The sequence below is a fragment of the Jaculus jaculus genome, chromosome X (genome assembly GCF_020740685.1).
Source record: "Jaculus jaculus isolate mJacJac1 chromosome X, mJacJac1.mat.Y.cur, whole genome shotgun sequence".
Taxonomy (NCBI): Eukaryota; Metazoa; Chordata; class Mammalia; order Rodentia; family Dipodidae; genus Jaculus; species Jaculus jaculus.
In genome coordinates this window covers 125,771,304-125,795,092 of record NC_059125.1, presented here as the reverse complement: position 1 = coordinate 125,795,092, position 23,789 = coordinate 125,771,304, and the positions used below count along the sequence as shown (strand labels likewise).

General features: G+C 39.9%; 1 protein-coding gene across 3 annotated transcripts in view; it reads right to left on the bottom strand.

The window, feature by feature from the left end:
* Positions 1–23,789, bottom strand: part of Ocrl (OCRL inositol polyphosphate-5-phosphatase) — a 68,057-nt gene that overhangs the window by 18,653 nt on the left and 25,615 nt on the right. For all 3 annotated transcript variants that reach the window (XM_045140314.1, XM_045140316.1, XM_045140315.1), the window contains exons 9-18: positions 22,767–22,868; positions 21,256–21,370; positions 19,383–19,499; positions 19,100–19,287; positions 15,392–15,503; positions 11,066–11,175; positions 9,654–9,789; positions 4,142–4,252; positions 3,231–3,396; positions 2,736–2,971 (exon numbers count right to left, since the gene is read on the bottom strand). In XM_045140314.1, the coding sequence (XP_044996249.1) occupies positions 2,736–2,971; positions 3,231–3,396; positions 4,142–4,252; positions 9,654–9,789; positions 11,066–11,175; positions 15,392–15,503; positions 19,100–19,287; positions 19,383–19,499; positions 21,256–21,370; positions 22,767–22,868 (1,393 nt within the window). The remainder of the gene's footprint in view (positions 1–2,735; positions 2,972–3,230; positions 3,397–4,141; positions 4,253–9,653; positions 9,790–11,065; positions 11,176–15,391; positions 15,504–19,099; positions 19,288–19,382; positions 19,500–21,255; positions 21,371–22,766; positions 22,869–23,789) is intronic.

Below are 23,789 nucleotides of genomic sequence, written 5' to 3'. Positions count from 1 at the left end.
AAAGATATAAAGGAGGGACTGGAGCGATGGCTCAGGTGGTAAAATGATTGCCACATGAGCATGGAGACCTGAGTTCAGATCTCCAGCACCCACATAAAATGCTGGGCACAGTGGCACATGCCTATAATCCCCACACTAGGGAGATAGAGACAGGCAGATCTCTGGGGACTTGGTGGCTAGCCAGTATAGCTTAATTGCTTTGGGTTAAACAAGAGAGCCTGTCTTAAGGAATAACGTAGAAAGCAACAAAAGAAGACACCTAGACCCTCATAATAGGAGAAAAAGATGATGAAATCAAAATTAAAGAGAGACTAACAGACAGATGGAGGGGATACGTTGTAGAGTAGAGTTGTAAAGGGGAGAGAAGGGAATTATCATGGTTTATTGTCTGTAAGGATAGAAATTGTCAATAATAAAATTATACATTAAAAAAAGGAAGACACCTGATGTTGACCTCTGGCCCCCACACAGATGTACACACGCACTTGCACACTCATGTCTATCCATACACATATAAACATGCATACACATATGCATGCACACCATACACCCGTACACATACAGAAAAATCCTTTGCCTATTGGAAGGGATACTATACTATACAATTGGAAAACTATGACTAGACACTAGATATTGAATGGTATTCTGGACTGCTGTTAGTTGTTTGCAATATAGTGTAGTGTAAGAGTATTGTGTGTATGTACAAGTTTGTCCATTTTCTCAAGAAAGCCAGTTGGGAGTGTTTAGTGTTTAACTGTTATGTTATCATTCAGTTTCCAATGGTACAGCAAAATGTGTTTGTGCATATGTATGTAAGGCATATGGGAATTCATTATATTGTTACTTGATATTTCCCCATATAGTTGACATTTTTTCATAAAAAGCTTGCACAAAGAAATGGTGTTTGGGATAAAAGGATGAAGGTAGGAAAAAAAAAATCATGTTGCCTGTATGCTAAAAGGTGAGACTACACTATATTTGAAAGACATGAATATGGTGGTAGAAGAAAAGCAATTATGAGAAAAAGAATGGCAGGATATGAATTTCTGTAGAAAATGGTTTTGTTTTACACCAAGGCAAAATCTCAGCCATGAGAGCTCTAGGGAACCAAACACAATTCCAAGAAAGAATGCTGGGACTGGACTCAAGTGCTTTAATCTGCTATGAGAGTCACAGCGACAACAATTCCATGGCAACAGAACAGATCACACTCAGACAAGGCAGCAGCCTGCTCACTGGGTCTAGCCCTCCCTGCTGGACGATATAATCCTTTGCTCTCACTGAATTAAAAGAATTGATGTGATTATCATACAAACAAAAACACTTGGCTGTTACTTCATTTTCTTTGGTTAAAAACTAAGAATATATATCCCCGTAGCTCCAACTTGCATATAAATCTAACAATGTATTCTTTTTGAAAGGAAAGTTCTGGGCTGGAGAGATGGCTTATTGGTTAAGGCGCTTGCTTGTGAAGCCTAAGATCTAATGTTCAAATCTTTAATTCCCACATAAGCTAGATGTGCAGTGACTCTAGCGCTTAATGTCCCACATGTGCCCAAGGGTGTGTGTGTGTCTGGAGTTCATTCGCAGTGGCTGAAGACCCTGTCATGCCCATTCTCTCTCTGTCTCAAAATAAATAAATGAAAAATAAAAGTTCTTAGTAGGATGAAGTTGCTACTAAATCAATTTGTTACTGCCAATAATAATATGTATTTCCCTCATCAAGGCATTAAAATTATAACCCGAGTTGGGGAAGGGGAAAGAAATCATTTTCTATCCTGTCCTGAGTCACATTTTAAATAAGTATCAAGCTTAAATATACATTATAACCATCTGTGGAGGTAGCTCATTTGGTTAGATTGCTTATCTGGCATGCACAAAGCCTTGGATTCAATCTCTGGCACCCCACTAAACCAGGTGTAGTGGCACATGCTTGTAATCTTGGCACTCGGGAGGTAGATATAGGAGGATTAGGAGTCCAAGGTCATTCTTGGCTATTTAAAAGAGTTCAAGGACAGTCTAGGCTAGGTGAAATTTTCTTAAAAAAAAAGAAAATGTCAACATCTGGGATAGTAATAAAATGTAGATTTCAAGGCTCTAAAATGTGAGAGTCTAATGTCATAGGTGAGCAGGGGATGGACTCTCTACTTGTAACAAGCATCCCCAGGAACTGTGATGTAGTTTTCAAAGGCTCCTCTATAAGTCTGTGCTCCCATGTGCAGCAACACCTTACTGTGATCTGATTGATATAATGCAGATTAAAGAGGAATACTGGAGCAGGAACCAAAGAATCTGAGTGATAGATCTGTCACTAACTTATTTGACTGTGGGCAAGTTAATGTCTCTGGGCCTCAGTTTTCTTATATGCATAATGAGGATAATACTGCATGGTACACTTACCATACCTACCATACCAGCCAATTAATACAAAGTGACTTGACAGTATGACGAGCTTAACAGCTAAGCCTAGTGACTTTGAGAAGGGAGCCTTTAATCTTATTTGGTAAGCTTAATACTATCCATCATAATCCTAACAAGAGTTAACCACAAGTTGGCCTCTCCTCTTTCCTCTTAGACTTAATTTAATCAAGATAGTGCTAGGATAAAATGACATTCTTCTGTATTACTTCACAGTTCCTCTGATGCCAGAAAAAAAGAAAGCACAGCAATAGTAAGAACACCATTCAAACTCCGTGTAAGTTATATATGAGTTTATGTTTTAGAATGCTTCTCACCAAGTCTATGAGTTTGGTGACAGGGACTTCTCGGATTGGTCTTTTCATTCTGCACAGAGCCTCTAAGGAGGTACCAAAGCAACTTGGGAGGTAATTCCCACTGATGGTCAAGAAGTAATCTTTGCCTCGATCCAGATGAAGGACAAGAATATCTTCAATCTTATCTTCCCCTGAGTTCAGTATGGTCACAGAATCCTTGCTGACATACACATCAAGAGAAATGTCCACTGTTTCATCTGAAATATAAAAGATGGTACATGGTAACCCAAAAAATTCCAGTGATAAAACAAAAAGAGAATGACAGCTGATGGAGTATCCTCTACAAAAATCACCAAGCAACCAAGGGAAAGATTGGGCACACAGAGAGGTTTGCCAATATAATGACAGGGAAGGTAGTAGACATGTGGTTAGGTTACAAGAAGTTAAACCAATGGGTTGGGAGTCTTGAAGAGTTGGTACATGGCAAGCAGTGGCAATGACAAAGGGAAAACTCACTTGGCTCCAAGAAGCCCTCAAAAGGTTCAGCTCGAAGCCATGGCTTGCAGTATTGGCTGTCATTAAGTTTAGGGATGAAAGAAAAATGGCAGGGAACCTGTCCATTGTTGCTGATCTTGAACTTCTCCTTTTGCAGCTGCCGAAACTTCACATTCTCAAACACAAACTGGTGAATAACAGACAGACACAAACATGCATCACTAGTAGGGGAAGTAAGTCAGTTGGATTATTCCATAGACAATATGAATAAAGAATAATGGAATTATTAATCAGATGTGTAATTGCCATATATCTTCACTGATACAACTTCACATCACCAGCTTTCATACACTATTAAACTAACACTGGCAGAGAAGGAATGAGTTGGCTTTTGATTCTTTTCTAAGCTACTTTGTATGTTCCTGAATCCTAAGAGGGTAACATAATCTTGGTACAGGGTATTCATTCTGTGACAAGTTCTATTTCCTGAGAGATGAGTAGCCAATAACTCTGAAACGTTAAACAAGAGTGGCCAATAGGAGAGCTTACTGGGTGCTGGGTGCTGCTCTAAGAGTCTGCAGATAATTAACTCATGAATCCTTCCAACTGTCCCTAAATCCAGAAAAGGAAGCTGTAGTTCCAAGCAGGAGATTGGGGGTAGAGAAACAAGGAGTGAGTGAGAGAGAATATGAATATGAACACCAGGGCCTCTTGCTGCAAACAAACTCCAGATGCATGTGCCATTTTGTCTATCTGGCTTTAAGTGGGTACTGAGCAATCAAACTGGGGTTGGCAGTCTTTGCAAACAAGCAACTTGAATCACTGAGACATCTCCCCAACCCTAACCTTAATAACTTTTAAAGTACTATAGTTTTCTCTGTACTAAGTACAATGGACAATAGACAGGAGATCATTCATGTATTTTTGCTCACCTCCCTCCTACTGAGTGCTAAAGAAGGAAGGAAATCATTTTCCATTCTGTCCATAATGCGTACAATATCTTCAAAGACTTTCCGATACCTTCGTTCATCCACAACCTTTACCTAAAAGAAAATAAACCCTATTTTCAGTTCCACATGCTCCTATATCATCCCCCTTTGAGATTAGCTAATAATTTAAAGCTGGTCATCACAGCAATCATTTAATATGTGAACTGAGGTGTGAGCAACGTCCTTAACAACTCTGGTGTCTTGCTTCATCCATAACTTTCACCTGAAAGAAAATAGATCCTTATTTAGACTTATGTCCTCACAACTTCTACACCTCCAAGAGCCTCTACTAATTTTATAAACTCAATGAGGCAAACATGATCTAGATCAAACTAATAAGCATTATAAAAGCATATACTTTAAGGTAAAGTTAAGGTTAATTGGTTAATTTACTGGAAATGCTAAATTTCTAAATCAAAAACTTGGCAGTAATAAACATTCATGGAGAATATTTACTTGTTCAACAGTTAAATTATTTGGCAGTGGAAAAAACTATGATTCTAAAGCAGATGTGGAACATAGGCCATCAATGCTGAGCCAAACCGACTAAGGAAGTGTTTTACATATTTGAACAGCAATTGTTAAGAGAGCTGAGGGTCAATCACTTGAACATCACCAGGGTCCATACTCTATGTAATGTTAGGTTTGCTGATTTTATTTAAAGCAAACATTATTTTTTTTTAAAAAAGAATCTTGTACATGCCTTATTATTCTTATAACCCCACCAAAACAAGGAATATTGTGACACTTGAGAACACTGAGATAAAACATCAACTGACTTGCTCACTGCCATAGTTAAAACCAAAGGCAACATCTGCACCAGTAGCTAGATCTGTTCCAAAATACCAGATGTGTGACACTTGGGTAAGTCTTAAACCCATAGTTGCCTGGGCCTATTAATCACAATGTTGAGGGGTGAGGACTATGTATCCACACTTGTCTTTTTTGTTTTTTAACTCTAGAGTTAATAATTATTTTCACTGAAATCTGAGAACCAGTGCAACAGATCACAGTACGACTTTCAAGGGTGGTGCTCTATCTCAGCTTAATCTCAGCCAGCCCACGAGAAGTCTTCTGAAAGTAACTGGCCATGAAGCACTTGGTTCTTTTGCTCACAGTCACTGGTGCCAGTGATGGGGAAAGTATAATGTGATTTTTTAAGCCTTTAATCACAGCATGTCCAAGAGTTACTCAATAAAACCAAACCTTTATTCAGTGGATTAACATGATTTAATGGCACATCACGGATAATGAGGAGGGAAAAAAAAACCCAAAGAATTTCACCACCTGATACATCTATTTCAGAAAAGGAAATTCTCAACAAAATCAGGAATTCAGAAAAAAAGCATGAGCTGGATCTTTACATAACATGGACAGCTTTCTAAGAAGCACTAGTAAATATTACAAACAAGCAAGATTCAGAGCAACACATTCAGCAGGAGACCATTTATGATCTACACATAGTTATATGTAAAACTATTATGTCTGTGTGCAAACAGCAAGACATACACAGTAGTCTAGAACTATGCTGCCCAATATAGTAACTGTTAGCCACATAAGGACCTTAAAACGTAATTATAACAAGTTAAAAACAATTCAAATTTGGTTCTCATTCGCACTAGCCACACTTCCAGTGTTCAATGGCCACGTGCAGAAAGAAGTTACTGAAACAGACAACATGGACATAGTGCATTTACGTCACCACAGAAAGTTCCAGCAGACAACACTAGTCTGGAAAGACAAAAACTTGTAAGTGGAGTTGGCCTGGCTAGGCAGGAGGGTTTTAGGCAACCTTTAGGAAATGGGAGATTACAGTAATTGAAGAACTTCAGCCTTAAATGTACATTCTGCTTAGATCTTTCTTTTAAAGAAATTGCTGTATAACTTAAAATCAATAAAAATCAGAAATGTAGAACCTTATCAAAGATATAGAGAACTATAAAGAAAGCCTAAAAAATTTAAAAAATATCTCAGTGGGAGCTCTGGATTAATGTGTATAAAGTATGAAATATAATTGAAAAGTAATGCAAACAATGAAGCCAAGAGAGCTGATTAAATCAAAGAGACCAGTGTTTGAGGAAAGAGATCCTCTTCAAATGGATTAAGAGAATTACAATGAAGAAATGAAGACAGCCCTCAGGTATAAAGTGGAATTAGATGGGCTGGCAGTAGTTTATGAAGGCATATTTAGTCAGTAAGTAATTAGAATTATCAGACATTGTGGAATGGTGTTTAGGTGTTTCCCAGTTGAGTGATTTGAAAGTTATTTAAACTCTTTGGTTCTCCATCTGTTTATCTGTGAAATGGGAAATATTTAAGTCAAAACATTGTGGGGAGAGGACATGAGATGTATGTGGGTTCGGCAGCACAGCTCTCAGCACACAGCTACGAGCTGCTGTGTGAGAAGTGCATCCTATTAGTTTCACTGTCATGTTGAAATTTTAAAATGGGGGCTGGGAGTGGATCCCAGTGGTAGTGTACATATGTAGCTTTGACAAAACCCTAGGAGTGATCCTTAACAACACACACACACACACACACACACACACACACACGCCTCGGCAACAAGAAATGTCCAGTTAGGCCAAAAGGTCATTGATTGTCTTAATCAAATTTTAAATATATTCTAAGACAATTTTTTTTTCTCCTCAAAGAAAACCCTAAACTCATTCTTCTTAACAAAGGAGTATGGGGGGGGGGCTGGAGGGATTGCTTAGTGGTTAAGGTGCTTGCCTGCAAAGCCAAAGGACCCAGGTTCAATTCCCCAGGACCCACGCTAGCCAGATGTGCAAGGGGGCGCACGCATCTGGAGTTCGTTTGCAGTGGCTGGAGGCCCTGGTGCGCCCATTCTCTCTCTCCCTCTTTCTCTATCAAATAAATAAATAAATTAAATAAGTAATTTTTTAAAAATTAATAAAAAGGAGTATAGGGCTTTAATCCCAGCACTCGGGAGGATTGCTGTGAGTTTAAGGCCAGCCTGAGACTACATAGTGAATTCCTGGTCAGTCTGGGCTAGAGTGAGACTCTACCTCAAAAAACAACAAATAGGGCTGGAGAGATGGCTTAGCGGCTAGGCGCTTGCCTGTGAAGCCTAAGGACCCCGGTTCGAGGCTCGGTTCCTCAGGTCCCACATTAGCCAGATGCACAAGGGGGCGCACGCGTCTGGAGTTCGTTTGCAGAGGCTGGAAGCCCTGGCGCGCCCATTCTCTCTCTCTCTCTAACTGCCTCTTTCTCTGTCTGTCACTCTCAAATAAATAAATAAAAATAAACAAAAAATAAAAAAAAACCCAAATAAATAAAAAAAATAAAAAGACGAGTATGGGCTGCAGACATGTTTCCGTAGCTAAGAGTGCTTGCCACTTGAGCATGAGGGCCTAAAACTGCTAGTGTTCAATTCCTCAGAACCCACCTTTAAAAAGCTGGCCATGGCTCTGCACATCTGGGGCTTGTGGACTTTTGAAAAGAGTAGTTCCTGGTTGAGGGAGAGACCCCCCTCTCAAGGAAGTACTCAGAGGAGTGACAGAGAAGGGTACTTGAAGCTATCCTCTGGCCTCTCTGTCCATACATCTGCACACACATGTACACACATCACAACACACATCTCTATACATACAAAAACATAAGGGAAATATAACAAGCTACATTGGTGATTTGTACATCATAAACACTTGAAGGTGACCTAAACACTGAGGAAAGAAATATACCCTACTATGCTCTCTACATGTCTGAACTTAACCATACACACGGACAGGTAACGAAACTGAAACAGAGATGTTACATCAATTGTCCAGAGTCACACAATTACATGAACTAGGCTATAAACCCAATCTCAGCCACGAAGCTCATTAAACTGTGTGTTGCTTTAGCGACCACAGGTGTAGAAAACCCACACAAAACAATGTAAATTACTGCAGGTAGTTAAAATTGTAACATAATCTGCATACTAATAACACAGCTAAAAATCCAATAGGAAAAAACAAGCAAGACGAAACATTCAATAACTGGCTACAAACTGAGCCCAGGATGAAAATAAGTTCAAGAAACATAACAAACCTATGCTGCTGAAGAGGGCGATGTCACTACAGTAGGGATGGAACTATACCTCATAAGGTAATGCACAGATTGGGTCATATCCTGATTAGTCTGTGCCTTTGCTCCAGCTGAAACACCCTATTCACCGGGAGTCTCTTCTCATGCTCTCTTCCTTCCTGCCTAGCTGATGAAAGCAACTTACCTTTTCAAAACCTGGCCTTTAACTTTTCTCTATGCTGCTCACTTTAGGAGACTCATGTTACTGCCCAACCACTATGCAGTAAGAGAGACCTCCCTGTCAGTAAAAAGCCTGCAATGTGAAGAGCCTTAAGGACAGCATTTGGGAGTTGTGGTAGTTTGAATGCTGTACTTTGAATGGATGGCCCCACTCAAGTGTTGTATTAAAATTGAGCTTCCAGGGCTGGAGGGATGGCTTAGCAGTTAAGGCATTTGCCTGCAAAGCCAAAGTACCCAGGTTTGATTCTCCAGCACCCACGTTAGCCAGATGCACAAGGTGGCACACGTGTCTGGAGTTCCTTTGCAGTGGCTGGATGCCCTGGCCCATTCTCTCTCTCTCTCCCTCCTCTTTCTCTGCCAAATAAATAAATAAAAATAAAATATTAAAAAATTGAGCTTTCAACTCGAGCTCCTGGCAGGCAGATCCCTGCTACAGGGGGCGTGTCACTGGGCTCCAGCCCTAAGGTGTGTTTGGGGGCTGTGGTGGTTTGATTCAGGTGTTCACTGTAAACTTAGGTGTTCTGAATGTTAGGTTGCCAGCTGGTGGCAATTGGGAAATTAGAGCCTCCTGGAGGCGGTGTATTATTGGAGGGGGCCTTATGGGTGTCACAGCCAGCTTCTCCTTGCCAGCGTTTGGTGCATTCTCTTGCTGCTGGTGTCTACCTGATGTTAGTCAGAGGGTGAAGTCCAACCTCTGCTCATGCCATCATGGAGCTTCCCCTAGCATCTGTCAGCCAAAATAAACCCTTTGCTCCTACAAGCTGTTCTTGGTTGGGTGTTTTCTGCCAGCAATGCAAATCTAAATGCAAAAGGGTCAGATCTTGGATCCAGCCCTAGGGTGTGTGTACAGAGCAGTTGGGCGCTTGGGCTGTTGGTGCTTTTTGGTCTTGGCTGGCTGTTTGGTGATGTCTCTCTGCTTGGATCTATGGAAATGAGCCAGCTTCTTCCATCATTGATGGTGCTCCCCTGGGATTTGTAAGCCTGAAATTAACCCATTCCTCCTATAAACAAACTGCTTTGCACAACTTGAAGCTGACTACAACCGGAAGGTTGAAGGTACAAACTTCTTGATCCCGAAAATGATTATTTGGTTACAAAACATTTATGGCTCACTGAATTACTAATACCTTCTGAGTGTATATAACACTTAACTGGTAAACAAGTGAATGAGCAAACAAGTGATTACCCCAATATGGAAGAGGGCGCTAACAGGCTTGTGATCACTGGTTTTCAGCTCCATGTGACTCCGGTAATGAAGCTGATTAATATTTGTTCCTCTCCAAAGAATTCGGTCACACCAGGCTGGAACCCGGCATTTTCCACTGTAAATAAAGAAATGAGTCACAAAGAGAATATAGCACACAAAACGTGATAGTACACATTGGCTTAGTACTGGGACAGTTCCTCTTGTTAATGCACCCAAAGAACTACGGACTTCTTCCTGAATGACCCTATCCTCTTCTTCACTCCACTGCAGTACGAGCAATTTCTTAAACTATCCTTATAAGGTCAGGATTCTATTAGGAACATTTCCTCTTCCTTTGCTCTATGAACTGCAGTGGTAACTTCACAACAGTCAGCCAACTGATTGGGTCTAAAAATTTAGTCTTCTATGCCTAGACTGGAGAAGGCTAACAGTAGATATTTTTCCCTTTAAACCTGATTTCCGTGGAAGAATCTAGCTTCTTCTGATAAAGATGTGCCAACATCTAGGTACGCAAATCTGAGCACTTAACATTCCATAGACTACCAAAGGTAAGCAAAGCTTATCCATCACCCTATTAAAATCAGAAACGGCTATAATACCTGATCTAGTGGGTGACCCAAATATTCCTTATCAGCCGCTATCCAGTTGGGTCTTAAGTCAGGCGAGTACAAGATACAATGTGTAGTAAACAATATCGAGTGGTGCCCCTTTCACATTCCCACCCCTACCACAGTGCTCTCAGAGTCTGAAGTAGCTGAGAATGGCCGGGGAGCCTTTCTCTTTCAAGCTTCTAAGCCAGCTAGGAAACTATAAAAAGAAACAGCAGGTAGAGGAAAACAGTTACCAAGAACTTACTGATAGGAATACTTTCCTAGGGTGATTAAGAAATCAGAGACTCTTGGGCAATAGTAGTTCGTAGCTTTCTCTAGCAATAGCAGGTTTGGGGTCCAGATAGCAGGATTTCTAAGAGCTCCCCAATGGACTTTAATGACATCTCAGAGTTGAGAACTACTGCGCAAGAAGAACCTTCTGGTATCCCAAGTTAAATAGCTGAGAAGTAGTTTTAAGGAAAGGGCCGAGAAGATAGCAATAGATAAGAAAAGGCCAAAGTCAGAAAGGCAAAAATCTGAGCTGGTCTGTAAAGGTAATAGAAATACAGCACTGCAGGCAGTCTATAAAGATCACCAGCATGTAATTAATACCTTCCTAACAATAAGCTCACTTGTGAATGCTTAGGCATAAGATCCTCTTCTGTAAGAGTACTAAGCCACTAAGATTTTGCTTTTGCTTATTATATAACCTAAAAATATCCCTAATCTTTTGGGAGGAACACTGAGGGACTGAAAGAGCAAATCATAACCTATTCTATGAGAAAGTTCTTTTTACTTTACCTGGAATCCCATCGGTCAGTTTTAGAGTCATACTTATAAGTGGGAATAAACTTGATTTCCCCTTCATTGAAGTCAACAAAAGCTTTTTTTTGTGTACGTTGGATGTTTAACTACAGACAGAAAGAGGCACCATATAAGCATAGTAATACCATAATACATAAGTGATAATCAGGCTGATTAGCCACTGTTCCTTCTAGAAGTCTCCAGTTCTGTAACTTCTATAACTGGGAGTGAATACCTCAACATAATTTTAAAAAATATTTTATTTATTTGAGAGAGAGAGAAAGGAGAGAGAGGGAGAAAGAGGCAGATAGAGAGACTGTGCATGCCACGGCCTCCAGCCACTACAAATAAACTTCAGATGCATGCACTACCTTGTGCACCTGGCTTATGTGGGTACAGGGGAAATGAACCTGGGTCCTTAGGCTTTGCTGGCAAGTGCCTTAACTGCCAAGCCATCTCTCCAGCTTAATTTTTATATCTCATCATAAATTTTGTATCTTACAAATTAAATGTTAGCATTCATACAGCGCCTAACTTCATCCTTAGATAGCACACTCACTGTTAGCACATTGCTATGATAGTGGCCCAGATAAAATGGTAGCGTGAACCTAGAATAATCCTGCATTGCTTGGAACTGGACAAGAATGAACCATCACAATTATAATTAACAAACAAAAACAAAACTTAAAAACAGGGGAAGCTTGTGAATAGAGGGGTGTCAAAAATGACAGAGAGCGCTGGAGGGATAGCTTAGCAGTTAAGGCATTTGCCTGCAAAGCTAAAGGACCCTGGTTTGATTCCCCAGGACCCATGTTAGCCAGATGCACAATGGGGTGCACATGTCTGGAGTTCATCTACAGTGGCTGGAGGCCCTGGTGCACCCATTCTCTCTTTCACTCCCTCTCACTCTTTCTCTGTCAAATACATAAATAAAAAAAAATTAAATGACAGAGAACCAGTCTCAAGAAAAAAAAAAAAAGGTGGAAGGTGACCTGAAAGTTGTCCTCTGACCTCCACATATGTGCCATGGCACATGCATGTACACACTCATACATGCACACACACACAAGTAGATAAATAATTATTAAAAACCCATGAATGGGCTGGAGAGATGGCTTCGTGGTTAAAGCGCTTGCATGTGAAGCTGAAGGACCCAGGTTCAATTCTCCAGGTCCTATGTAAGCCAGATGCACAGGGTGGTACATGCGTCTGGAGTTCATTTGCAGTGGCTAGAGGCCCTGTGCATCCATTCTGTCCCTCCCTCTCTCTCTCTTTCTCCCTCCCTCTTTCTGTCTCTAGTAAATAAATAAATATAAATCATTAAAAAAACCCACAAATATTGAATGGATAATTCCCAAGACCATATTCAGTTGAGTAGTTACAATGTTTGAAATTGTTTTAATTAATCAATTAACTTATTTTTTGAGGCAGTGCCTTACTGTAACCCATTTTGGCCTAGAAATTACTAGTATCTTTCTACCTCAGTCTCCCACATGCTGGGATGAAAAACATGAGCCACTATGCCAGGCTACAAATTATTTTAAAATTATACTCTTTCAAATAGTCTTTTGTGTATATGTATGTATGGCATTAGTGTGTGTTTATACATGTTCATATGTGTGTGGGAACATGTACACATGTGCATGTGCATATGGAGGCCAGAGGTCGGTGTCAGATACTTCGTCACTCACTCTCTACCTTATTCTAAATTCTTGATTCTGCTAGATCAAGCTCTAAGGATTCTCCTGTTTCTGCCTTCCCAGCACTGAGATTGCAGGCACATGCTACCATGCTCAGTAGTTTATGTGTGTGCTGTGAACATGACCTCAGGTGCAGGAAGCACTTTACTTACTGAGTCACCACTCCAACCCCTCTCTCAATTATTTTGCCAAAGTTACAGAAGACTCAATTTATTGCAACTGCACCCATTTTGTAGGCAGGAAAGAGGAAGAAATGCAAAGAAATTAGTCATCCTATCTGTGGGAAGGTAGGCAGCCAAAAAAGGCTCACGAGAAAAACCATTCTAGGACTAGAGAGATGGCTCAGTGTTTAAAGGTACTTGTTTAGAAAGCCTGATGGTCTGGGTTCAATTCCTTAGTACCCACATAAAGCCAGATGCACTAAGTGGTACATGAGCCCAGAGTTTGTTTGCAATAGCATGAGGCCTAGTTGTATCCCCCACCCCATAAACAAATAAATACTAAAAAAAACAAGAAAAACATTTTAATGCAAAATATCTGAGTTTTGACCATGTCTAGTGGTCAAAAAGGCTCTCAGAGGATTTAAAGACATTTGATTCAAGTCAGAACATTGTCATTCCTCAATAAGATGCATTTACCTTCATGCTAATACTCACTTTCTATGGGTATGTTACCAACAAAAACAGAATCGGTGTACCAAAGAGATACCTGTGCACTCACTTTTCTTATGGCATTGTTCATACAGCTAAGATATGGAATCAACAGAGGTGCTCACAATTGATGAATGGTTAAAGAAAAGGTGGCATAATACACAACTGCATATTATTCAGCCATAATAAATATTGAAACCCTGACATTTGCAGCAAAACGAACAGAAGAGAAATAATTAGGTTAAATGAAATAAACCAGACACAGTCAGATAAATATTATATTTTCTCTCTCGTATGTAGAAGCTAAAAAAGGCCAATCTGAATGCAGAATTGGGATTACCAGAATTCTGGATGAGTAGGGCAGGTAGAGGGTGCATATGGGGAAGCTGGATTGTTTTGTGTATGTGGTGCTGGAGAAGGAACTCGGGGCCTTGCATAAGTTAAGCAAGTGTTCTACCACTGAGCTACATCCCAGCTTTGAGAAGTTGGATTTAATTAGAATACTCTGGCCGGGCGTGGTGGCGCACGCCTTTAATCCCAGCACTCGGGAGGCAGAGGTAGGAGGATCTCCGAGAGTTCAAGGCCACCCTGAGACTACATAGTGAATTCCAGGTCAGCCTGAGCCAGAGTGAGACCCTACCTCGAAAAACAAAAACAAACAAACAAACAAAAAAAGAATACTCTGTATGCATGTGCTGATATATCACAATAATTGTCATTAACGTGTAAAATTAGTGTTACCAAAATGAAATAAAAATTCACTCAGGGCTGGAGAGATGGCTTAGCGGTTAAGCGCTTGCCTGTGAAGCCTTAGGACCCCGGTTTGAGGCTCGGTTCTCCAGGTCCCACGTTAGCCAGATGCACAAGGGGGCGCACGCGTCTGGAGTTTGTTTGCAGAGGCTGGAAGCCCTGGCGCGCCCATTTTCTCTCTCTCTCCCTCTATCTGTCTTTCTCTCTATGTCTGTCGCTCTCAAATAAATAAATAAAAAATTTAAAAAAAACTTTTTAAAAAATTCACTCATACTAGTTGGTATCTATATGCTGAAATAAAAATTCAAGAGCAACACATGCTATTGCATGCCTGTAACCAGTATTTACAAGGTAGTGGCAGAAAGATTATGAGTTCAATGACAGCCGAGGCTAAATGGCAAATTCCAGTCCATCCTGAGTTATGCAGCAAGATTCTATCTCCAAAAACATATACATATACATATATATTGCTTATTATTTATTTATTTGAGAGTGACATACAGAGAAAGAGGGAGAGAGAGAAAGAGAACTCCAGATGCGCACGCCCCCTTGTGCATCTGGCTAACGTGGGTCCTGGGGAATCGAGCCTCGAACTGGGGTCCTTTGTCTTCACAGGCAAGTGCTTAATTGTTAAGCCATCTCTCCAGCCCTACATATATATTTAATTCAACTCACATACCAGGTTTAGAGGAAAATATACTACCTCACATATATAGAAACTGCCTTCCCGAATTCCAGAGTTTACCTCAGTGCTACACAATCAATGCTTTTCCTGCAGGTGTTAACATCAGCAGCTATTCACTAGTACCCCAATGTATCTTTCAGTCCCCATCAGACTATTGCATATATGACTTGCCCCAAACAAATGTCTTTTCATTGTTTCACAATCTCCCTCACTGGGCCTCCCTCCATTACCTCCAAGCTGTTGCTCAGCCTAACAAGTAATCATAGAACATTTTTTTTTCTGTTCTATCTTGCCAAACCTCATCAACATAGCTGAAGGCCCACTTCCTCCAGGAAGCGTTCGCCAGTTAACCCTACCCATTCTCCAGCTCAAATCCACAAATCTCTGAAATCTCTGCCTGTACTACAAATCCTGCACACATCCCCAGACCCAATGTCTTCCAGCCCTATGAATTTGCAATCTCTTCCCAGAGGAAGACATGCCTACCATGTGTCTGTCTTACAACCCTAACAGTTTTTGCCATTGAAACTTTACTTACCTGGTCAAATTTTAAGAGTTTCTGAAGGTCATTCTTAATAATAAGACTTTTCACTTCATTGGCATCAGGCATGCATAGTCTATAGTTCAAGTCTCCCAACCAAATGACAACGCTGAGGACCAAGAAACAGATTAATAGAAGTAGCAGTAATTAGTGAAAAATCAATCAGAGAAGAAAATGGAGAGAATATTTATAGATGCATTTACCACTATCTGGCAAGGGGTTTAAATTTGTGGTGAACTTTTTTGGGGCAAGAACTATTAGCATGTAAGAGATAGTGGATTATAAAATATTTGGGGAAATAAGCACTCCGTAGAAGAAGAAGGAAAACAGGGAAATATAGTACACATACAGGACTCAGAAGCCAAGGAGTTAATGGACTGAGAAGCATGAAGTTTATTTGTTGGACTAGCTTCAAAATTTTGCCTGGATGCTTGCCACGTCTCTAGGGGAACATAATCTGAATGCTTTCGGCCTTCCAGAGTCCTGAGTCTCTGAAAGCTCTCTGTTAAAATCTGGTCTGCATGATCTGAACAACAGACAGGGTCAACTAAGAAAATTAGGTCCAGGGTTATCTAGTGTAGCCACCTTGTCTACTCCTTTCAAGATCCACAGTCCAAGTTCTAGGAAAGAAGGAAAGTGGCATGCCATAGGGCCCTCAGCCCCCAACCACAGCATCAGGCCTTGAGATGTGCTAAAGAGTACCCGAAATTACTACATCAAAATAGATTCTCCTGTGAGTCACCTCAAGTTCCCAATGAGTAACTTTATCGCTCTCAAATGCAACATGAAATGTTTGGAATTCTGGGGGAAAAGATGTATGGAACTGCTTGGCAACTTTATTTCCATAAGTTTCCAGGCCATGACTTTATGAAATAGAATGCTGTGTGATCCTGACTGCTGAGACAATATAGAAACACTTCAATATTATTATCTTTCCCTTCTCTTTCTTTTTAAAAAAATATTTATTTGCAAGCAAGGAGAGAGAGAGAAAGAGAGGGAGGGAGAGTGGGGAGGGAGAGCCTCCAGACACTGCAAATGAACTCCAGGGACATGCACTACTTTGTGCATCTGGCTTTACATGGGCACTGGAGAATTGAACCCAGGTTGTCAGGCTTTGCAGACAAGTTCCTCAACTGCTGAGCCATCTCTCCAGCCCTCCTCTAATCTGTACTGCTTCTAATATTTGTAGATTTCTTTTTGATTTACTGCTAATTTCCATCTCAATTTATTCCAAATCACCGTCTCAGAATTTCAATGACCAATGCTAATTTCATCACAATTTTTTAGTTTCTAATACCACTCAATCCATTCCTCAACGAATTTCTGCTCCAATTCTTATTAAATGCCATTGTTCATAGCCCTATCTCTGCCATCCTCGTTAATAACTCCAGCCATTAAAAAGGATAATGTAGACATGTTCACACAGGCTTGGAAAGAGATAAATAGGACAATACAGTCTTATAAAGCAAGTATATGTGTTAGTGTATACATGGTAAAAAGTCTAGAACAGCACTGTTTAATGAAACCATAATGCATGCTACAGTATAATTATTTCCTTGTACTAGCAGCATTTAAAATACAAAAGGAGCAAGTGAAAATACCAAATTTTACTTAACTTAGTATATCCAAATTATTGTTTTGGCACATGATTAATTTTTTCAATTGAGCTATTCTACATTTTTCCTTCAGAAGTCTATGAAATCCAACATAGATTTTGCTTATAGCCATCTCAGTTTGGACTAGTCACTTTCAAATGCCCACAATCAAATAAAATCAAAATTAAAATGGTACTAAAACACTTGAGGTGACATTACAAAACATCTTACATGTCTATCAAAGACCTTTTATGGGGAAGAAAGTAAGTGTATGAAATAATACATGTTTGACATGAGTATAATTAGCTCTGAACAAACTTCTGAAAACTTAGTTGGAAACATTTTGGACCAACTGAAAAAAGCATGCTTTTGAACTCTCTGAATGTCTAAGTCCTCAGTAGTATCACTATTCCATGTTTTATTCCTGTTAAAGGATGTCTCTTTTCAATATTTTTATTTATTTACTTGCAAGGAAAGAGGGAGAAAGAGAGAGTGGACAGACAGGAGAGAATGGACATTTCAGGGCTTCCAGCAGTAGAAAACAAACTCTAAATGGATGAACCACTTAGTGCATCTGGCTTTACCTGGGTACTGGGGGATCAAACCAGGGTTGTTAGGTTTTGCAGGCAAATACCTTAATTGCTGAGCCACCTCTCTAGCACCAAAGAATGTAATTTTAAAATTTTATCTATTTGCATGTGTGTGCACATGTGTGACTATGCCAGGGTCACGTGACCCTGCAAATAGATGCCCGCTTGGCTTTTTGTTGGTGGAAAGCAAGCACCTTTAACCATGGAGCCATCTTGCTACACCACAAAGTATGTATTTTTAAGACTTTCTTTTTTGTCTTATTTTTTTGTTGTTGTTCATTTTTATTTATTTGAGAGAGAGAGAGAGAGAGCGAGAGAGAGAAAGGCAGATAGATAGATAGAGAGAGAGAGAGAGAGAGAGAGAGAGAGAATGGGTGTGGCAGGGCCTCCAGCCACTGCAAACGAACTCCAGACACGTGTGTACCTTTGTGCATCTGGCTACCATGGATTCTGGGGAATCGAGCCTCAAACCAGGATCCTTAGGCTTCACAGGCAAGTGCGCAACCGCTAAGCCATCTCTCCAGCCCTAAGACTTTTTTTTCCTGACATTATGTCATTTCTTAGTGTGGATAGATGAAAGTGTCACTTGTATGTTACTATACAGATAATATGAATTTTTTTTGTCTAGTCTCTAATACCTTAGTAGCTTCATGCCATGTATGTGCAATAACCAATCTATCACCTAGGAGGAACATGTAAGATAATGGATTTATAGCCACTGCTATAGGTATACTATGTATTTTTTAAATCTTGTTTTATATGTATGCTATACCACATTCAAAAAGACCTTTTTTTGAGAAAAGTATATTATGTGCATGATTCACAATCATCATTATTGAAAATTGCTGATGGTTTTTAGAATACTGTCTTTAACTGGGGTCTTGTCCTAGGCTTTTGGTTAGCTAATGAATGAATACACTAGGCACATCTACATTTTAGTTGGGATTTTACATAGTTGCTTACATTTCAATTATTTGGTGCTTTGCCATTTCTATTGCCCCATATCATTATTCTAATAAGTGTTATAATACCAACCTACTAACTCTGGACTATGTCTGCTTATTAACTTTTATGTGTTTAATTAAACTAAATACATAAAGTCAAATGCCCACATATGGCTACTGGCTGCCATTATTGAAAGTGTACATCTAGAAGGGCATACACACCTAAATGTTTCCTTTGGAGAAAGGGACTGGCTGGGGATAGTAGAAGATAAGAAATGAGGGATTGGTAATACATCACCTGTTAATTTTTTTTTATCTATTATCAAATATTGACTCTAATCCACATGCCCCTCCAGAATTGTTTTTGAAGCACTACTAATACAACTAACTGTTTTTCTATGTCAAATCTCACTGTTCTTCCTCACTGAGTCTGTTATACTTAAATAATCCTATCTTTTTATGTGACCCCAATCCTGAAATGGCAAGCTCTCACGATTTACATCTCTACAGGTTCTAACCACATTTAGTCCCTTTCATACCCACTACCCAAAGGCCATGGGAGAGTTAGCCACTCACTCATGTTTCATGATGTTCAGTTGTGGGATTGTCTGATTGGGGACCACAAAACTCATTCTTGCACAGATGTCCTTATAATCTTGATTTCTCCTTTCAAACTCTTCCACATGGGCAGCCAAGTGGGAATTGACAATGCAGAAAGTAGTGTTATGAAATACAAATCTCACGGCTACCCCACCTTTGTTCCCCTGTTGGCAAGAGTAATTATTCACAGTTAGCATATATAAGAAACAATCCAATTTACATGGATGTAACAATCTTATCCATTTCTAAAGTAACTCACCATTTTCCCCATAATCCCAGTTCCAACTGTTTCTGTAGCAACATCACGAATATAACGACACTGATCTTTTCTGACAAATATAAGAAGCATCATCCCAACCAGGCGGACTAGTTGAACCTACGAGTTGCAGGGAGTTAGGAAAGGTTAAGTTTTGTTTGATTCTTTATCACATAACTATTTAGAACAGACTGTTCCACCAACGTGATTAATTGCCAATTCGGAATTCAAATCCTCTAACTTCCCAGTGGATCCCAGTAAGAGGAGACTAGAATTCCCTAGGGAGGTGTTAATCCACCTTTGACCAATAGTTAAAAGTGTTGAGGGCCAATGATTGGATTCAGCCCTAGATCTTTATTTTTGGCACTTTGAGGGGACCAAGTAAATGGCCTTGAACATGCTAAGCAAGCTCTCTGCCACTAAGCGATACCTCGAGCCCTAGCTCTATTTTCATCACTTTGTAGCTTACCAAGAATGCATTAGAAGTTCAAATACTAGACAAAGCCACTATCCCAGCTCTACCCTTCTACCTCCCCTTCCTATTTTTCTGCTAATTTTCTAAGAAATGTGATATGATAAACAGTGATCCTGTTTATTTTTGATTAGTTTTATCCTGTAGATTTGAGCTAGAGAGTTTTAGTATCTTCAGGAGTAATGCTACCCACATAAACTGTTCCAAGAGAGAAAAGAAAATTAGATTTCTTTTTTTATATTTTATTTATTTGAGACAGAGAAAGACACACAGACACACACACACACACACACACACAGAGAGAGAGAGAGAGAGAAAGAAAGAAAGAGAGAGAGAGAGAAAGAGAGAAAGAATGGATATGCCAGTGCCTCTAGCCACTGCCAATGAATGAACTCCAGATGCATGTGCCACCTTGTTCATCTGGCTTTATGTGGGTACTGAAGAACGAAACCTGAGCCCTTTGGCTTTACAAGCAAGCACTTTCACCACTAAGCCATCTCTCGAGCCCTATATTTTTTCTCTTTTTAAAGGGCTTAGGATGGGTAGTTCTATAATGACTATTATTCTCCTTGTAGTTAAAATGCATCTTCTACCACCTTTCCTCCCCTCTCCTCTCCTCTCCTCTCCTCTCCTCTCCTCTCCTCTCCTCTCCTCTCCTCTCCTCTCCTCTCCTCTCCTCTCCTCTCCTCTCCTCTCCTCTCCTTTCCTTTCCCTTTCTTTCTTTCAGAGAGAGAGAGAGAGAGAGAGAGAGAGAGAAAGAGAGAGAGAGAGAGGCAGAGTGAACCAGAGAGAGAGAGAGAGAGAGAGGGAGGGAGGGAGGGAGAGAGAGAATGGACACAAAACTGCAAATGAAATCCAGATGCATGTGCCATGTGCAACTGACTTATGTAGGTACTGGTGAGTTGAACTTTGGTCCTTAGGCTTCACAGACCTTAACCACTAAGCAATCTCTCTAAACCTACCACATGTTTTCTAAAGAACAATGAATTGGAGTACACTGCTGCAGTCAGCTTTATTTTTGACCTACAAAGAAGTCTTAGAACTTGTTTAACTTCTACAACACTTCTATTTTTTCTGATTGTAAAGCATATACAATCTTAAATTTTTATTGGATTGATCAGTTTCTTCATATATAATTATTTTACACTAATTATTGGTGCTAGACCAATAAATTATTTTCTAGTGACAGCTATTTATATGATGAAAACATAGGACCAGAAAGCTTATAATTTGAATTATTTTCCTTAGAAATAACTTTGAACAATTAGACTTGCATAATCTAATATTCCATACAGGGAAGTATTCAATTAAATGATTGCTTTAGAACAAGTTACAGATAATGGAATGACTCCCAACAAGTTCTACTTAGTCATAAAATAGAAATGACAATTAAAAGCAACTTACTTTTTTATACTTGGCTTTAGAAGGCAAACCCCGCTCCACAGCCATTGACCATTCTTGTTCTTTCACAGATTCAAAGTAGAAAAAGGCTTCTGTGCTCAAGTCTAGCTCTTGGAATCTGAGAAACAAAACCGATGTGTTGTAGTTACCTTCTTGTTGCTGGCACAAAGCACCCAACCAAAAGCAGCGGATGGGAGGAAGGCTGTTTATTTTGGCTTACAGTCTTGAGGGGAAGCTCCATGATGGCCGGGCAGAGGCTGGATAATACCTCCTTGCCACAGCAGGTGGGAAATAACAGCAAGAGAGTAAGCCACTCTAGCAAAGGGGAGCTGACTATAAACACCCCTAAAGTCACCCCCAAGAACACACCTCCTCTAGCAAGGCTCCACCTCCCAAGCTGTCAGAAGCTGAGTTCCAAGCATTTAATGCACATCACTCAATTTTCTCTGTCTACTTCCTTTTTCTATTTGCTGAGACTTAAGAGCAAAATCCAAACATAACAAAGAAAGGGAGAGATACATTTATAAAGACTGTTCTGTTAACATATGCTTTCAGCACAGACAATAATTTTCTAAAAGATCCCCACCATTATATTCATGAGCTATACAAAAGCAAGCAACAGCAACAACAAAAACTTCAGCATGAATAGTAGTAGAGCTTTGTTCTTATAACCCATGAGTGCTTAGGTAGACTTGATCTTGTCTCAGTTTCCATGATAAGCACACTTTTCTATGAGTTTCATACATGCTTCACTTCCTTTTTTAGTATATGTATATGTTTGTGTGTGGTGGGTATGCATGTTCATGTTTATGTGGGCACACATACCTCAGTCTCCTGAGTACTGCGATTATAGGCATGAGCTATCATGCCCTACTTGATTTGGAGTTTTTACCCAAAACGTCCCATCCTTATTGGTGGGACACCAACCAGTGTGAGGGGCAGGAAGGCAGGCCTGGATCCTCTCCAGCTCAGGCTAAAGCAAGGGCCATTCGCTCTGAGAAAGCTAGGGGTGTGATGCTAGGTGTCTCCCTTTGATCTCTCACCACCTTCTGTTTCTTTTGAGATAGGACCTCTTACTGAAGCCAGGGCTCACCGATTTGGCTAAATTACCTAGCCAGTGAGCCTCTAGGATCTTCCTGTTTCTTACACTCCTGGCTTTTAAATGGGTGCTTGTGCAGCAGCAAGTACTTTATTCCCCTGTTCCCATGATTCCTATTGTCAACAAGTTAACCCTGACATATAGTCCGCACTGATTTTTTTGTTCCTGTTTTTCAAGGTAGGGTCTTGCTCTACCCTAGGCTGACCTGGAATTCACTCTGTGAATCTCAGGGTGGCCTTGAACTCATGATGATCCTCCCACCTCTGCCTCCCAAGTGCTGGGATTAAAGGCGTGTACCACCATGCCTGGTCACACTGACTTTTTAATGAATTGCTTTTAGAGACAAGGAAGATCATAAACATGTAAACTCACACCAAACATATAGTAAAAGGGAAGTTCCAGAAATACTCTTTACCCAATGCAGTAGATGTCAGGAGGATTTGTATCACAATTCAGCCAAGGTTCTAATCCACTATCTGGGGATTGGCCATTCACGTTCCAAGTTCCAACAAAAAATCTAATACATAAGGAGCAAAAATAGTTTAAAACAAAACAAACATAAAGCACAAATAGAGAAGGAATCTCTTGTCACTTCTATACAAGGGTATGCTCACAACAAGTTAACATAGTTTCACAAAATGTTTTGCCAGATACATATGAAAAAACCTCTAGCATGAAGAATACAAAGACATGGGCTTATTTTTGCTTTATTTTCTAGTAATTTACATTAAGTGAATTTACAAGAAGTAAACATGCTTCTATTAAAAATGTGTTAATTAATCTACTCTATTTCCTTTCAATTAAAGTCCACCCCAGCAAAGACTTGAAGGGAGAGCTTAATGGATCATATTAATACTGCAACCAGTTCTGTAAGGAGCTATAGGTGAACCAAGAGCCTCATTTCTAGAAGGATTATAAATCATCAATATAGGCAATTTTGGTGAGGCAGACATCACATTAAAGGGGAAGGCAGAAGGAAAAACTCATAACTGTTAACTGTTAACATGTAAACATAAGGTTTGTGTAGAATGTAAGGAATGTGGGGCGTTAGCATAGGGATACAGTTGTGGTTGAATCAGAGTAAATGAGGCATGACGGGATATGGGATAGAAGATAGAACTGGAGTATTGGACTAGAAATATATATTCTGTTCATGAATAACAGAAAGAGGTGTTCTTGCTTTATGCATTGGGGAGAACTGTCATGCATCACATCTGCCATGTAGTGCACATACCAGGTGAGGGAAAGAAGGTATTAATGAGTAAAAGTGAAATGAAAACTAGGAAATAATCCAAGATAGACTTCCAATCAAGGGGACTGGGCAGAATTTCCTTCATTTATAGTTAACTTACCAAAGTGATAAATTAATGCATAGTGGTATTGGTGGGCTTTGATTTTCAAAATACCAGCTGGAAAAAAAAAATTCAGCAGGCCAAAT